Source organism: Leptidea sinapis, chromosome 43 (assembly GCF_905404315.1).
Source record: "Leptidea sinapis chromosome 43, ilLepSina1.1, whole genome shotgun sequence".
Lineage (NCBI taxonomy): Eukaryota > Metazoa > Arthropoda > Insecta > Lepidoptera > Pieridae > Leptidea > Leptidea sinapis.
Genome location: NC_066307.1, coordinates 5532914 through 5551747, shown reverse-complemented (window position 1 = coordinate 5551747; position 18834 = coordinate 5532914). Strand labels below are relative to the sequence as shown.

At 32.6% G+C, this 18834-nt stretch overlaps 1 protein-coding gene across 1 annotated transcript in view; it reads left to right on the top strand.

Moving 5' to 3' along the window:
- The window catches only part of LOC126977012 (proton-coupled amino acid transporter-like protein CG1139), a 72857-nt gene that overhangs the window by 30738 nt on the left and 23285 nt on the right, over window positions 1-18834 (top strand). The window contains exons 2-3 of the mRNA XM_050825656.1: window positions 11226-11291; window positions 14285-14401. Of these exons, the coding sequence (XP_050681613.1) occupies window positions 11239-11291; window positions 14285-14401 (170 nt within the window). The 5' untranslated portion in view covers window positions 11226-11238. The remainder of the gene's footprint in view (window positions 1-11225; window positions 11292-14284; window positions 14402-18834) is intronic.

Here is an 18834-nt window from a genome sequence, read left to right as displayed (position 1 = left end):
AGTCATAATGGAGTCTCCTTATAGTCCTGATCTAGAACCCTGTGACTTCCTTATTATTCACTAAAATAAAAAATAAAAACGTAAATTATCAGCGCTCGAAAAGACCGTAGAAGAAGTGTATTTTGAAAACTAATTTAGGCGCATGAGACTTTGTATAGAGGCTGGTGGAGAGTACTTTGAAGGGATTTAATTGTTTGAAAACTCATAAGGTGATATTTAAGTTTCTCAAAACTTTCTGAGTGCTCCACATATATATGTGTAAAAATAGTAGGTTCAGTAATTATTCTCATAGCACCATATCTTGCAATAGTTTTTAATAGTTCTTTTAAACATAGCGTGTTTCCTGATCTTCTGAAATAAAGTAAAATAACACCAATATTTAAATCGGAACGCACTTCTAACCCGAATAACTATTATCCTGTTTCGGTGTTGCCTACCTGTAGTGAAAATATTGAAATAATAAATTTAAGTCAAATGATTACTCATATTTTATACTCATAAGTTACTTCATACAACGACGGATGCAGAGGTATTGAGCTAATCAAGAATATCTTTGGAGCCTGGAAGGAATCACATACTTTCATTTGGTATCTTCTGTAACTTATATAAGGCTTTCGATTGTGTTGAACATTCAACGCTGGTGAGGAAGCCATGTATGTCACTATAGTATAAAAGGATCTGCGCTCAATCTTTTGAATTAATATTTTAATAATAGAAATCAGAATGTTGAAGTGAATGGCAAGAGATCCTCCAGTGACTCTTCTTGATATGGGGGTACCACAAGGGTCAATTCTAGGATCGTTCCTCTTTCTTATTTACATAAATGATTTACCTTACCTTGTAGATCAAAACATAATTTTATTTACGGATAACACTTCACTCATATTCTTTATCTTACATGACGTACTATATGTACCAAAAATGTAGATGCAAATGTTTTGTTAGGTGTTAAAACTGGTGGAATCTGCTATGTTTCTTGGCATTAAAAAAAAATGAAAAGCATTTGAATACGAACTATTATAGACACAAACAATATCAAACTCAACAAAACAAATACTTCACGTTGATTTTATAACAAGGAAATCATATGACCAAGCTTGAACCAAAACAACATGTAAAATTAAATCACGTTCTATATGTACATAACCTGACTCAAAATAAGCAGAGAACGTGGAATTATGTCTCGCTACGTGAGATTTTACTCAAGTAAATTGAGCCTATAAAAGAGGTTCGTAAATGTCAAATGTTTTCGTATACGTAAGTGAGGCAACAGTTTTTTTAGTTTACATCGTTCGTTATGCTCAGTGATTCGAAAGGTCGACGAATTCTGAATGATTATTTGTTTCTCTTAACGCTTGACAGATATTTATGTAACAGGCACTCGGCCTGTGACTTCACCTGCGAGGATTCTTTTTCAGGGATCGCCCTTATCACCCCTAGCTTGAATAAACAATCATTAGGATTATATCATATGACTAAGATACTCTTTTATGTTTGAACAATTAGGACACTATTGAAGTTTTCGATGTGAACTTTCTACAAGAAAGTATATATTTTTCGTATCAATCTAAAATGTTTGTTCCGCTTAACTCAAAATAATATTAAATTAAAATATGTATGGATACAAGTATATGTAGTTGTATCATATATAAATCTAATTTATAATACAATTACAGCTCAGTTGACGTAACTAATAAGCTCAATAAAAACATTGGACAGTGAAAAACTTGGAAAAGAGGAAAATTGAATGAAACCGAAACGCAAATGTATAACGTAATTTCTATTCACCTTACCTCATTATATTTAACAAGGTGTTCATTTCTCCGTCGGAATTGAATCAAGCATAAAAATAACTTTCGTACCTTTATAGGAAACAAGAAATAGATGAAAGAAAGTTTACATTTCCGCAACGACAGTATCAGTGCAAAACTGAAATATAGGCTTGCCTTTCTCATTCTGACTTTAATTCAATTAATTCACGTATTTTTTGTATAAATTTGATCACATTGTATTGAACATTATTTCATACATTACCTAAGATTATACTAAAATAGTCGGTAGCACAAAACGGCTTAAAACAATCATAGTATTTTATTGACAAACACAGAAAATACTGATGAATGTATTAATATACGAGTAGAAATGACTGAAGTAATGAGTTAATAGTCTGACGAGCAAACCCAATTCACAGCGGCAAGCGTTTTAACGCAAATTTGTTAAATTTAATACAAATTTTTTTGAACGTACGTAACGCTATACTTCCATCAGATATAAAATCATATGAAACTGAAAGTATATGTTTACATAATTCTATTTTTGTAATAAATAAAAAATAAATTTTGCAGAAATTTTCTTACGTTTACGACATCCGTTAATTTTTTTTATTTCTTTGTTCATTTTAAGGACAGGAAAAAGTGTTCAAGCCGATACAGCCACATTCGTTTAAATATTCAATACTCGTATTAATTGCCAAAGCCGTCTTTGCAAGGTTTTTAGATGCCATACGTAAAAATTTAGCTATCATAAGCCAATATCTAATCTAATCGCTTTTATAGGATGTAATAATGATTCCTTCTAATAATGTACATACACAAAATTCTAATGTACATATTCATTAATAATAATATAGAATAAAATATATTTTATACTGTATATAAAAGATTTTATTAATAAATAATCTCTCCTACATACAATTTTTTTATATATTAATCACCCTACCTCAGTCACTGTGTGCCATCATAAAAACCGAGACTTTTAGACAGTACCAGGGTTGTCTCACTCCCCGTGTATGTATCGAAATCGTAAGTACATGCGGAGGCCTCTACAGAGTAGGCCAACCAGTAGGGACTCACGAGCAGTGACGCTCGCGCGAGCTTCGTAAGCGAGTTTAAAAAATGGAAAAACATAAAAAAGCAAAGCACATTAAAGGCCATTGTGATCCATATTTAAATTTATTAACCTTCTTCAAGACGCTGAAACAATCTAATTAAAAAATTTCTTATTATGACGAAATCACCATTTATGATAGCTACCTATTTGTTACCTATACTAAGTAGTTTCAATGGTTGTGTGTCGTGTTTTGTACTTCTAAGTACAAAAAACGAAACACGAAACACGAAACACAAAACGGCTCTTGATCTATCAAGAGCCGAGAGAAATGTAGGTTTGACAACGAAATAATCTTGATTTAAAATTACGGTGACCTTATCTAGGTCACCGTTTTAGGTAAAGAAGACAACCCTAACGTCGTCAGAACAGGTAAAAATCACGCTATAGAAATAGAGGCAACTTCTAGGTGTTCTAAAAAATGTAAGTTGATAGTGCTGTGTGATCTGAATTACACCTTATTGTATAGCCGCAAGAGTTCCCATTTCTTTAATTGATTTTGCGGAGTGAGTCTTCTGTAGTTGTATATTCTTTAACAGTACTTAAAATTTTTACGATACATTTTTAGATTTGCTGCGATGGTAAAAGGCAACGATGGTAAAAGGCAACGAAGGTAAAAGGCAACGATGGTAAAAGTAAAACATATAGCCGTATTTACGAAACAACCTCATACTGTTTCTTTTTAAATTGGAGGGGATAAACGGGGTAGGGGTTCAGCTGAACCGTTTTTTTATTATGAACAGAACAAAGTCTGTCGGGTATTCTAAAAAAACTCATTTTAAATGAGAATAATCAGTCGATAATGTACACAATTCATTCAGCGAGATTAAAATCCAATAAACAGTTTGTATATAATTATTATAATTGAGTATTATTTTTGAATTATAACTTCGTTTTCAGTTTTCTCATTTTATATTCATCTTTATAAAACTTCACAACGAGTATCTTTGAAAAATGGCATTATCCATTCTGAATTGGAATTCAGTGCATACTCTTGATGAAATCTTGCAAATATTTCTGTGAATATTAGTGATTCGGCTCTATTTATATTTATTGTATATTAAGTTGCGCTTAAGCGCTTCAAACTCGAGGTCTTTGTACCAAATCTTTTTATCAGCAATACGAAAAAACAAACTTTTCTTGGTGACGTTATCTGAATATCTTCGTTTTTCAGTATCAGTAGCGATCTCTGTTTGTCGCTCCAGTTCTTTTCAAGCTCTCTGAATAAAGTTAGGCGTGCCGGCTTTATCAACAATCTATTTAGGTCTCTTAATTGGTCATCATTTATTATTTGCGTTATCTGAGAGACTGCCTGCGTGTAGCAAGTGTGAATTCTTTTTCCTAAAAAGTACGACCCCAAACACGTCTTAAGGCAGTAAAATCTATTTTATTTGAAATACATTTGGTTTAGTAGTAATATTAATTTGGGAATACGCCTTTTGTTCTTCTTTTGTATGAGTTCATTAGGTTTGAAAACGTAAGTTAACAATAATTGTTCTCACACCCGCATCATAAGACTTCCTATACGACTCATACCGACTACATAAAAGGCATTACAAATTAAAACTTTGTTACAAAGAATAATTAAAGAATTCAAGATGGTAAATAAGATAATAGTTGCAGTAAATATTATAATGTATTTGTTACCAGTAGTATATCTAGTCATTTTATTCAACTACCGCTCTTATAGGTATGTGCATAACAGTTCCCCTGACAACGTACTCTGCAACGTCCGGAAAGGGTTAAATAAAACAATAATATAAATGTAACTTTTATGCAAAAACTGAATCCATTCAAAAGTATTATTTAAATGTGTAACACTCGCGTTACAAAGAAAATACTATTATGCCTATTAAAACCACACGTTAGATGTGACAATTTTACACAAGACGAGGTTAAACATTAACCCCCTTATTCATAATGGTCCGCTAAACTTAAACAGCCGCTTAGGAGTGTTTTTTCTCATTCTGACTTACGTCAATAGAAGAAGACATAGTGAGAATTAGCAATGCTTTAAGTTAGCAGACTATTATGAATGAGGGGGATAAAATACAGCCGTGATCGACTTTAGCCGACCAGAACGAGCGTTATATTGGAGAGCGTGCCAAAATTAGATGCTAATAATACAAAGACACGTTAATTTAATGATAACAATACAAGGTAATAATGCAATTTAATCAATTAATTAATTAATTTACTGAGAGCCCAAGCGCTGGCAGCTATCTCGGTCAACGGATCAGCCTAGCTATCCAACGCGGTAATGCTGCCAGTATTCTTTGTACGCTTCCACGTAATGATTGTTTTAATTATATGTAGTCATAGTATTGCAAATATAGTTATTAGATTTGTTTTATTATTTGTTTGTTTTTTCTAATAAAACAAATTAACATAATAAATTACAATATAGATACTTAATGTCTTTTTATTTAAAAATTAAAAGTTTGTTCTATGCTTATGTTTTTTCTGCTCTTTAAATATATTATAGCATGTTTGCAATCAGAAATTCCAAACTTATCATGATTTTTGCGAAATGTTGATTTGTGCGAAATTCGGTCCACGATACACAAAGCATTCTTCTACAGTGCTAGATTTCCAAAGCTCCTATCTTCTTCATTTCGACCTCTCTTTGTATCCATTTTTCGGCAGCATACAAAAATTAAAAGGTAAAATTGGCGTTCGCGGGAACCTGGTCTTTGTCTTATGTAATGTTACTGTTTCTCTATATTTTGTTCTTTTTGACCTATTAATTATATTTTCTCAAACAAGCTTGGAAATTTAAGCACTATTATGACAACCTTCTTGTTGATAAATCATAATTGCTGTATGAAAGTCCATATATGTCGTCGTTTTGCGGCCAAAAGAATTACAAAATAAACTTATATATGTCGTGTTATTGAAAAATAGAACAATCTTTTACTCTGAAAATTTGGAACTGGCTTGCAAATAGTAAGCTGTTTAATGAAAAAATATTTGTTGCTCATTGTCTGTCATTGATTTTGAAAAGAAATTTGTATTTGAAATAATGATGAGTGTGATGAACTTACTTCACACTGCATCCGAAATGCAAGAGGCAGCAAGATCCGTTAAGTTTTAACCAGTGGGAGGCTCCTTTGCACAGGATGCCGGCTAGATTATGGATACGATAACGGCGTCTATTTCTGCCGTGAAGCAGTAATGTGTAAGCATTAGTGTGTTTCGGTCTAAAGGGCGCCGTGGCTAGTAATTTAAATTTAGTGAAGTCTCATTTGCTCAGTAATTTCACTAAATTACTGAGCAAATGAGACTTCACATGGGTTTCTCAAGAATCCTGAGCGGCACTGCGTTGTAATGGGCAGAGCGTATCAATTACCATCAGCCGAACGTCCTGCTCGTCTCGTCCATTATTTTCTTAAACAATGAGAAAAGTATGCAGGCATTATTTTTGAGCTATCATCCCCAAGAACGAACATTGGGTTATGTGTAAATCTTATAACAATTGTTTTCTTGACATCGACATATTTACGTGCTGTTGTTGATGCTGTGTTCAGACACGGTTTAGAATTAAAATTAAAATCGTTATTATCGCTGCCCCAAGTTTAATTTAATTTAATTTGTTGTATCAATGCTCATAATCAAATTAATTATTTCTGTGAATGTTTGCGTTTGTAACTGTATACCTTTGATTTGTCGCTTTGTCAGTATTGTATCTGTGAAACATGTGTAAGTCCACATTTGTATTTATATTTTGTATCTCCTCCTATATTGTTCAGTTCTTGTGATGTGTTTGTTATGATAATAATAATAATAATTCATTTATTGCAGAGCAAGTCCATATTGGAAATAAAATTACAAATAAGATATAAAATATAAAACAAAAGTGTACAATTAAAAGTAACAAAATTACACACGGTCTTTTTTGGTTCTCGCTGTGGTACACGGACAACCAATGCCTGAAGAAATAACTATCCGGGCAATTACCGATGGTTCGAAGGATACGATTCTGAGCGCCGCGACTCCAGAACGACTTGTTTTGTTTCTTTGTAATAATAAATAAATAAATATACTACAACAAATCATTGTTGGACTTGCGTTTGTGTGCTTCGGCTTCGTCTCGGCCCACATTTACAGGTATATTAATTATTGCTTATGACCCGGAATTGAATACATTATAAAATTATCTTTAGTTTGCAATCAACGAACGCACAATCACTATTTTGCTTCCTACATTCAAGACCTTACTGAGAACCAATTTGTCATTCCTTTCGCTTATACAATATTAATGTCAGTAGTTTTTTATAAATATAAATAAAATTTGGAATAAATAACAATTAAAAATCAAAAACTTAATTATTTTTACATTTTTAAATGAACTCAATGCAGACAGTAGGTAGGTTATATTTTATAAAACATTGTGGGCTTTAAAAATAAGTTTAACTTCGTGGACAAGAAACTAAGAAATATATGCATACATACATACACTCACGCCTTGTTCCCATCGGGGTAGACAGAGACAATAGAATGCCACTTGCTTCTATCCTTACAAACCTCACGCGCTTCCTCTACATTCATTACACTTTTCATACATGCTCGCCGGTTGCGGGTGCTTCGGTCCTTTCCTTTCTCAAAAAGTTCCCAATTTGGTCAACGAATGTTTTACGAGGTCTCCCGCGATCGACTTGCCCACACAAGTTGTGAAATAGTATGAATAAAATTCGAATGAATCATCAAATTGTCATTTACGCAAGCAATGTCGCAGGCTGTCATTAGTTTGACAAGTAAGAATGTCTTGAGAGTAGTTACTTTAGTCAAGAGACGAGCAGTACTTTCTCATGATGGTAAATAACCTTACGCAAGATCTTAGTGTACTCCCTGCTCACTACAGTCTAGTAACGCTCAGAGTTCTTGAAAAACTCAATACCTATTTTAAGAGGCACGGTGATTGTGCTCATACCTTGATACCGTCACCATCTCAAAAGTCCAGTAGATCAACTAGCTTTAATGTCCTTCAAACCGGAGAAAGTAACATATTATTTTGCGGTAAAGACACATTCAAAGGCCGATTATCTTTTCAAATTGTGTTATTTTATTTTTATTATGAACGATTTTTACACATTTCCAGAAACATCGGAAAGAAATTAGCGGAAACTTAATTTATGGCATTCTTTCTCGAACATAACGACATAGTCATAAAAACACTCAATGATTAACCTAATCTGTTTTCAATCACGGAAACGCGTTATTTTGTCAAATTATTATGATTATTAATTCCTAGAAAAAATATTAAAAACGCAAATGTATACAATTCAAATAGATACAAATATTTTTATACTTACTAGGATATGATATCACTCGTTGAAAGTTAAAAACTACCACCCATTCGAAAAAGTATGCCTCAGACCTGAGAAGAACGGGCGCAAGGAACTCAGCGGGCTTCTTCTTTTTTTCATAAAAAATATGGTAACATAGTAATATCGTACAATTAAACTTATTAATTAACAGCCTGAGGGCAGTCGCTCCATTCCTATAATCTGTGTCATCATTAAGAAAGTCATTTATGTTATAGTAACCTTTACCACACAAGCGTTTTTTAAGGATTCTATTGAATATTGTGTAATACTTTTGTTTTAAATATTTTCTGGGATCTTGTTGTAAAAGCATATACATCGCCCCACAAAAGACTTACTTACTCAACTTAGCCGTGTAGTAGGCATTATAAGTTTAAATCTATTCCTGGTGTTAACATTGTGGTTATGACAGTTTCTAGCTTATTCACTTATGTGCCTTGAACATACATAATATTATCAAGAATATATTTAAAAGCAACAGTTGAGATACTTATTTCTTTTAATTTTGCTCTCAAAGTCTCTCTCAATATAAAATCCCAACAATTAAAATAATCTCGCCATGTTTATGTTGTTATTTGTATTTCAAAAGACACAGTTTATTGTTATTCATAAGTGCAATGACCACTGTATAACTGACTCGACATTAAGCATACACCAGACACAACATAACAAACATTGAGCATTTTAGGCTAATTAGCTCATCACAAAACCTTACGACAAATCTTAATTCATAACAACGTGACACACGAGTTATTTGTAAATCTATAAAATTTAAATTGCACAAACAGTTAATGCTAGCAGTGATAATAATTGAATAATTCATAACATAAATCTAATAATTTCAATAATCAAGGTCAAATTTGTACTGCGTAAATTAAACTCATAAAATCAATCATTGCGATGAAAGTTAAGGTACAAACAACCCTAGGTCCATTGATTTAATAAAAAAAAAACCTCAATACATACGAAATTGAACTGTATGTAGAAGTTTTATTCCTATTGCTTTTTTAATACATATTGTGAGTACAAAGGCAATTTGAGACGCATTGTCTGTTTGTTAGTTCCTGCTAAATGTCGATAGCTGCTCTACACAAAACATATATTTTATATTTGACTTTGAAAAATCTAACGTTTGTTACATTATCGTTAATCTTATTTATCTCAGGTATTTCTATTCCTTATCCTCAGTCTCTGATCTGTGCCGATTATGGACTGATTTGCAAAGTCAGATCTAATAATGAAATTATATCATTACTAGTGGACCCGACAGACGTTGTCCTGTACACACGTCTTAAATTTGAAAAATCGGTCCAGCCGTAAGTTCACTAACATACACATGAGCAGGAAAATTATATTATATGGACGGAATTGAGAATCTAAACCAATCTCAAATTCGCTAGAACACACAAAAACATCATCAAAATCGGTCCAGCCGCTTAAGAGGTAGTCTATTGTGAATATAAACCATTTTTGAATCCACCTAAAGACACACACCAATCTCAAATTCACTACAACACACAAAAAAATCATCATAATTAGTCCAGCCGCTTAGGAGGTAGTTCAATTGTGAATCTAAACCATTCTCGAATCCACCTGAAGACACACAGCAAGTTTCATTAAAATCAGACGCACAAAAGAAATATAATATATATTAAGATTATATGAAGAATTCAAAGAGACCATTATACGTAACTATTGTCTTACTATCCCAATTTATTTTGATAGCTTAAGCGTATGCATTTTATTTAAGATCTTAGGATCACCTTAGTCAACTCAGATTTATGAGTTATGTGTGAAATCATTTTCAATATAACAACTGCACATTTCCATTGAGATAATGTTACTTGATTGCTACCGGTTCTTTGACCTCAAATTGCGGACAGGTTCTTAACAAAAACTTGGCCAGACGAAACTCACTGCCAAAAAAGACAAGCCATCAATCTCCACATCAGTAATTGGGTACATTTTGCCGCTCGATTCCGACCAAAAAGGGCCTGGAGGTATTCCTAGTTTAAACGGCGTTAATTAAGCGCATGTTATTTAGTGTAATAAATATATAAGTAGTTATATATTATCTACATACTTAGTGCTAGAAATGACATCATAAAGAATTCTAGAGGAATCCATTTTTAGAAAATAAATGCCTTTAATACATTTCAAACAAAGAGGACTAAACGATATTTGATAGTGTTTTTAAGTCTGCAAATTTGACAAACAGTCATTTATAAAATAACGGAGTATAATATGAATGATGCCGGCTGGATCAGTCAAAATTCCATAGCCAAAAACAAAAAGGTAGCTAAAATATTTACAAATATACGTTTCGTATTAGCTATTTGAGTTTATATAATCCCTGCAGTAACTCTTGTAACAAGATTAAAATTCTTCAGTTAATCTACTAGAGTCATCTTTCCTTGAGGAACTTAACATTCTTACTTTCAAAGTGAATCGTCGACAAAATGTTGACATTATCTTAATAATGTTTGAAAGAATTGTCCTGAGCCTGATTGCCGGCTTCATCATCGCAAAATTAAAACTACTAAAGTTACAATGAAGTAATCAACAACATGCAATGAATTTATGAATTGACCAGTGGGAAGCTCCCTTGCATAGGATGCCAGCTAGATTATGGGTACCACAACGGCGCCTATTTCTGCCGTGAAGCAGTAATGTGTAAATATTATTGTGTTTTGAACTCAAGGGCGCCGTAGCTAGTGAAATTACTGAGCAAATAAGACTTAACATCTTGGCTCAAGGTGACGAGCGCATTTGTAGTGCTGCTCAGAATATTTGGGTTTTTCAAGAATCCTGAGTGGCACTGTATTATAATGGGCAGGCGTATCAGTTACCAACAACTGAATCTCCTGCTCGTCTCGTCCCATTCATAAAAAATAAATTGAAGATTAAGCCCTGAAGAGTGAAAATGACCTTTAAATTAAAATTTAGCCGGTATGGATAAAAATAGCATGTATTCTTACATTTTTGAACTATATAAGTTAATTGAATTTGTTTCAGATAAATCATCAAAATGGGGCAAAACGAGAAAAAAGGCACGATTTACATGGACAATTTCAATTCAACGTAAGTTTTATTTTAATTATGCAAACATGAGAAAATTATATGATGACGTAGATGTGCAATAAAGTGTACGACTGTCAAAGAAAATCATTTCATAGGAGACTGTGCAATGAGTTACGGTGAAAAGGAGCTTACGTCTCTCATATCATCTACAAAACATCAAATTAAATCAAAAATATTTTATTTCGTAGGTAAATTGCTTGAAGTATGCCACTTTTCCATACAGCTCGTTCGGAAGGCAGATTTCCTTAGAGAAGAACGAGGAAGAAACTCTAAGGTTGCTCTTTTCAAAACACAATGGAATTACAAGTTCTTATTTTCAATTAAATTTACAAATCATTTCAATTACAATATATGCAAAGTGATGCAACAAAAATACTCAAAAATAAATAACTAAATGCCTTACACGAGTAAGTCAAAAAAATGTAAATTAATAAGTAAAAACATAGTTATAGTAAATGAGTACATACTTAAAATACAATACAGAAGATGCATCAATCCTCACATACCGTAAATAAAATAATAATAATAGTCTTTATTAAAAGGTATGTACCCAATACAATGTATGTAACTTAAAAATTAAATAAAAATTAATAATAAAAAATTGCCGATGGTAATAAGCTTATCATTTATATTATTAATTAACATTTTGTCGTCACTCTTAATGCAAATTGGTCGTACCTGTTTGGTACCTGTCGTATCAGGGCTATTTTTTGTTCGCCACCCGGTGCACTGAGTGCCAGTGTCTGAAAATGGAACACTTCAAATCCTCCGCCAATGTACTGAGAATCTCGTTACTAAAAGTACGGAGACGACTCCAAAAAGATGCTGTTCGTGATCTTATATGATCGCGAAGAAGTCTGGTACTCCGGCCTTAGCGAACATGTCCGTCGCGCTGCAGTACCGTGGCAACTTCGTCAGGATACGATACGCGTCATTGTATTGCACCCTGATGTTGTTGACAGCACGCCTGGTGAACTTGACCCAAAGTTTACATGTAAAGAAACATAAACAATATGCTCTAAACAATGTCACCTTTACTTCGTCATTGCACGTTGCGAAGCGACGTGCGAGCATGTTGCATCTAACAACAAAATAAAGATGTTATGTGAGCATTTTATTAGCTATTATATGAATAAATATATTAATAACTTTAATTTAAAAAATAAATAAAATAAAATAAAAAAACATAAATCAGATTTCCCGGTGAGAATAAATATAAAACCTATGTATAGTATTGATACAGTTACACAAATTCTCAAACTGCCTACTACCGAACAATGATGACATGCTAAATAATATTTGCTATAAACCTTTACTTATCTTTCTGGGACATCGCAGATAGTATAATCGCTAACATAATAATTATACAATGAATATTAATCACGATGAAGACGATGTAAGAAGAAGAAGAAAAAAACGAATTAATAGTAATTCTAAATCCCAACCTTCTGAGTCAATTTTAGTTAAAATTGTTTATATTAATAAACAAGAAGAAGAAGATGTTTTTTTTTCTTGTAGAAACTACTTTCATCAACCAGAGTTACAAAATGAATATAACATATACTTACTTATCAGGTAAAAACGCTTAGCTAAAAAATGAGGAATCAAACCTAATATTTATGTTACGGGCAATTTGATAAGTCCGGGCACTATTAGTAATGGCCGGTCTGTATTCATAATGCCCGAGTCAATTGGACAATGTGATTAAAACAGCATGATTATTCACTTATCCCGGCCATTATGAATAATACCCACCCTATCTTGGGCAAAGTAATAAAATAGGTGAACTGTAGTGTTTTGTTTAATAAATGAAATAAAACTCACAAAATTATCATGAAAAGTTAACAAAAATTTAAACTATTGAACATAGTAGTTAAAAAATAAACATTTAAAAATGTAATAACATCATTAGTTGCCTACTTTTATTTGGACAAAAATATTACTCAAGAACAATAGTTTAAAAATTAGTAAACTGAGAAAAATCAACTAAAATATCTAATAATTAAAGACTGTGCAAGAAAGTTATTAAGTTTAGAATTATTTATTCTTGCTCAGAGACTCTCAGTTTGTTGGACATGTCTCTTCGCGCACATTCCCGAAGAGTAATATCAACTTTTGGAACATCGTTGATCGAAATGAACTTTCCTTAACACACAGTAAACTGATTTCTGGAGTACAGTTGGTTTAAAATATCATGTTTAGTTCCAAGTTTGTAAAGTTTTTCTTTTTCGACAGATATAATAATAGCAAGGATATTACGACTATACATCTTGGCCCGATCTACACTGGTATCCTTACTCGAACCTATTTCTGCAATTGGAAATTTTGCATTTGAACGCGCCAACATTTTATTACATTGCCCGGTCCAAGTGATAAATTCAAGCTATCTCAAACACTGACTTATTACATGGACCACGAGCCGTCGAGATGGGCAAAGTGATAAATTAATCACTTTGCCCATCACTCTTGGGCATTATTAATAATGGCCGGTCCTTATTAATAATGCCCAGTTAATCACGTTGCCCGTAACATATATACTTCATATAAAATTAATATCTTCGTTACATAAATTTTATAGTTAATTTAAATAAAATTCTGGACGCTGGCTTATACATTTTCTTTGTTTTTGTTTTTCAAAAAATAAAAAGCAAAATTTCAGGGAAGATTACCTTATCCGAAAAAGCCTTTTTAGAAGATAGAACTTCTTTTGATACAATAGAATAAGTCCTAAGCTTTTTGCTTACAATATTGTATGAATGATACTCTTTTATTATGAATAGCAAAATATGAGAGCAAAAGATGGAAACAAAAGAAACTACTTCAATTTTGTTTATGAAATATTGTCTCGTAGAATCTTATACTTGTAAAACAATTTTGCTAGCCAACACCATGGTTTTTAGAATGCCGCATGGTATTTCTTTAAGCTATATCACCAAATCGTAAAACAGCATTTTTCAATATTTAAATATTGATTTATTTAATTAATGTTTCAGAGCGAACCTTGCATCAAACCCAGGCTTTCAATCCACACTAAGTTTGGGTTCCAAGGAGGTCATTAACGAAAAGGCTTATGTTCCATTCCAGCACAGAAAAGTTCAACATCCTAATTCGTAAGTTTATATTATATAAAATGAATTACTATAATTTTTATTTATTTTTATTATATTTATTTATTTAGTATTATTATTATATATACTTATTATTTTTAACAAAGTTTTTATAAAGATTAACTCAAGGAAAGGTAACATGGATCTATGGTAACGCAGATTTCAAAGAGCGACAATTATTGGGGTGGAGCAGGTTATCAACTGTAAAGAAGATCCTGTAGATGAAGCCACAACCTGAGAGTTGAACAAGACATATCAAGATTTACGATCCATGTATCGCTCAAAGCTCTTTTAAACGCGAGTGTTACACATTTAAATAAAATACGTTTTAAAGAATTAAGACGTGTGTAAATGTAACAGTATTTTTACATTAGGTTTTTGCATAAAAGTAACATTTTACCCGACCAAATAGTTTGCTCCTTCTACGCAACACCTCATGTAAAATACATTTAAAATTACATGCGTTTTAATCCTTTAGAAAGCATTTTATTTCAAAGCCTACTACTACTACCTACCATAAATTAGATAATGATTTCTGATACTTACAACCAGTAAAAAAGGTCTCTTTGACAAACAGACAGGCCAAGAATTATTGTTTCCTCAAAGTCCGTATTGTTAAAAGCACTATACAGTGTAGTTAGTTGTTTAGTATATAAGGCCACTTAATAAATACCTAATTTGAAACAACAAACAGCATCAAATTCAATTATTAACCAAATAGCTGACAAAATCCTTCTGGTCGAGTGAACCGTGACAATGAATCAATTGCTCGCTGTATTAATTCTACTTGTTTGCGTAACATAAAATAACCTAATTACATGGCCTGATTAGAAAATTATAGAGATAATAAGAGTATCTGAAATCATAGACAGTTTTGAGGACTGTCGAGGACCCCAGTCTTTGTGCTATATCCTACACTCTTTCTTTTCCATGTCAATGATATGTGGGACGCCTCCAACCAGGGGCGTGCATTAGTTTTCTAGCAAGGTAGGCACTGTAGATCTAACTAGTCGTAGTTGAGCCTGATATTGCTTACCGTAGGTAGTTAGGAAATTTATGATTGAGGTTTCAATAGAAGTTTAGTTATAAAATACAAAACCAAATTACACTGAATTAACTTAAACATTATATTTAACTAGGTTTATAACATTAGGCATTGCCTAATTAACTATATGATATGCATGCCCCTGCCTCTAACATACATTGCTAAGTAGACGACAGTACTGGTGATGCCGTATACACGAGCCGTATATCAACTAGATTATTAACAATATATATTAAACACAATATATTTTATTGTTAATAATTTAGTTTTAGCGGTATTGTGGTCAATGAGTACAACCTCTGTAATGGTTATATATGACATATTTTCATCAAATATTTTAATATAAATAAATTTAAATAATAATGTTATGACAAAACGTATACACGGTTACATTAGCTGCAACTATTTAATGTGATAAAAATTTAAAATACGTGTCTTTTACAGTATAAAAAGTGTTAAATTACTAAAACTAAGTGTGTAGATCATAGTGAAGAATTAAAATCAGTGCTTTACCTCCGTTTTAGCTGAAGAAACACAGAATTTCTTCCTCCAGTTCTGATAATTTAGAAATTAAGTTGGAGGTAGGTGATAAAAAACCTGAATGTTTGAAGTCAACACAAAAAGCGACGAATGACATATTCTGAATAGTTTGACAGTTCTCATCGTGATTTCAACATCGGAATGTTCGACGTCAATGACAAATGACATATTCTGAATAGTTTGACAGCTGCCATCATGACTTCGACATCGGAAGTGTTGCCATATTAAATAATAAAATTTACCCAATTTATTTCAACAAGATTTACTTAATTTAATTTTTTTGGAGATTATAATAAATTACTAAAGCAAAATAAATACACCATGGGTTTACAGTGTGAGGCGTGCAGCAATAGTATAAATGTTACTCAAAAACGTATAAAATGCACTTCATGCGCACTTTTATACCATTCTGAATGTGTTAACTTTGATGACACTTCCTCGTTGTCACGTAACCAGTGGAAATGCCCATCATGCCTGATAAAACAGCGGAAAGTGGAAGATAATAGCAAGACGCCAGTCCGTAGCTCCAAACCTCAGGGGTCCATTACTCAGCCATCTATCAACATGTGTAATCCATCTGAAATATCTGATTTATTGCCTCATTTGGAACAGTTGTTAGACAAAAAATTAAAAACTATTAAGGAAGAGATAGTGGCGGAAATAAAAAGTTCTCTTTTGAAACAGATAAAGGATGAAGTAAAAGCTATTTCATCACAGTTTAATTTAATTCAAGAATCATATCAGGTCCTTCAAAATGAACACCATGACCTTAAGCAAGATCAGATATCGGAATTACGTCGTTCAATTAATAAGCAGCAGCAATGGTGCCGGCAATCAAATATTGAAATTGTTGGTTTACCGGAAGCGCCATATGAAAACCCCAAGACACTTATAGTGGAAATCGCCAAACATGCTGGTTTAATCCTGTCTTTTGATGAAATAGAATTTGCACACCGAGTTCAGCCTTTTAAAAGTACGCCCAAACGCCCAAAACCACTTGTGATAAAGTTAAAAGACCGCATCACTAAGGATAGAATACTATCTGGCTTGCGGAAAACTAAAGGTATCACAACAAAGGATATTGGATTGAGCGGTTCACCTACCAGATTCTTTGTCTTTGAGCATTTGACCCCGGATAATAAATCTCTTTTGAAAGAATCGAAAGATTTGGCAGGAAAAAAGTCCTACAAATTTGTTTGGGTGAGAAATTGTCAGATTTTTTTAAGGAAAAACGAGGAATCACCTGCCATAACTATAAATACAAAAAAAGATTTATTAAAAATTGTATAACTTCAACAACTGTGACCTTTTATGCCTCACATATGAAAATATCTAACTTATTGTATTGTAATTTTAATACATCAACTACTGGTTTCTATTTCGTGGAATTTGTTAATCAAAATTTATTTAATGTTTTTCTCACTAAATGCATCTTACATAATACATCACACACACCACACATATTAATAGATAAAGCGTCGTATTGCTTAGTAATAAAAGTTATCTGCTGTCATAAATTAACTAAAATAATTTTAACTATAATTTTGAAACTATTTGTACCGGTAACAAATGATTAAAGCGCTAAAAGTGTTTTACCAAAATGTTCGTGGACTACGTACAAAAACAAGCGATCTTAAACTTAACATTTTGTGTAATGACTATGACATTATCATTGCTATGATAACCTGGCTTACAGATTATTTTCATAATGGAGAATTATGTGATGGCCGTTATGACGTTTTTAGGTGCGATCGTGATTTTAGTGCAACTGCAAAGAAAATTGGCGGTGGTGTCATGATTTGTTGTAAAAGAAATCTACTTGCTCAAGAGAAATCGGTATGGTCATGTATTGGCCTAGAATCACTTTGGATTACCATACCGTATACCACATTAGTAGTACACTGGGATCCCGTTATCACCGTCAGCTTCATGTCGGTGTTGTTTATATGCCACCTGATAAAAATCAGGCCACAAATCTTGTGACATTTACAGCAGCACTCTCTAATTATTTAGTTAACAATCAAAACGATAATGTACTTTTATGTGGGGACTTCAATCTATCTCACGTGGAATGGTCTCAACAGGGGGTAAGTCACTTAAAAAAAGGTTCAATAGGTCTTCAAAATGCTGCCATAGAATTTTTGGATATGTGCAGCATAGCTGGGCTGGAGCAATACAACTTTCTGACTAATACAGCACATAATACTCTTGACTTAATATTTTGCAATTTCCAAATTGATATACTGAGAGCTAAACAGCCACTCGTTCCAGAAGATAATTATCAACCGTCCTTAGAAATAGATACAACTGATCTTAATATTAAATTTTTGAAAAATAAATCTATCTCTCGCTTTAATTTTCATAGATGAAACTTTATTGAAATAAATGAAGGCTTCCCCAAAATAAACTGGCATAACACTCTACAAGGAGACAACATCAACGACATACTTGATATATTCTATAAGCAGGTTAATGCTCTGATAGCTCTGTTCACACCTAGAATTACAAATAAATCATCAAAAAAATTTCTATGCTGGTATAGTAGAGCACTTAAACACGTGGTAAAAGATAAATTAAAACATCACAAAAAATGGAAAAAGTATAAAAATCCGCTAGATTTCGATGAAAAAAAGCGCGTACACCTTCCTTAAAGGCCGGCAACGCTCCTGTGATTCCTCTGGTGTTGCAAGAGAGTATGGGCGGCGGTGATCACTTAACAACAGGTGACCCTTACGCTCGTTTGTCCTCCTATTCCATAAAAAAATAAAAAAATAAAAAGAATTTTGCTTACTTCGTTCAAGACAAAAACTTTTACAAAAAAAATGTTATAAATTTTATATCGATCGTATGC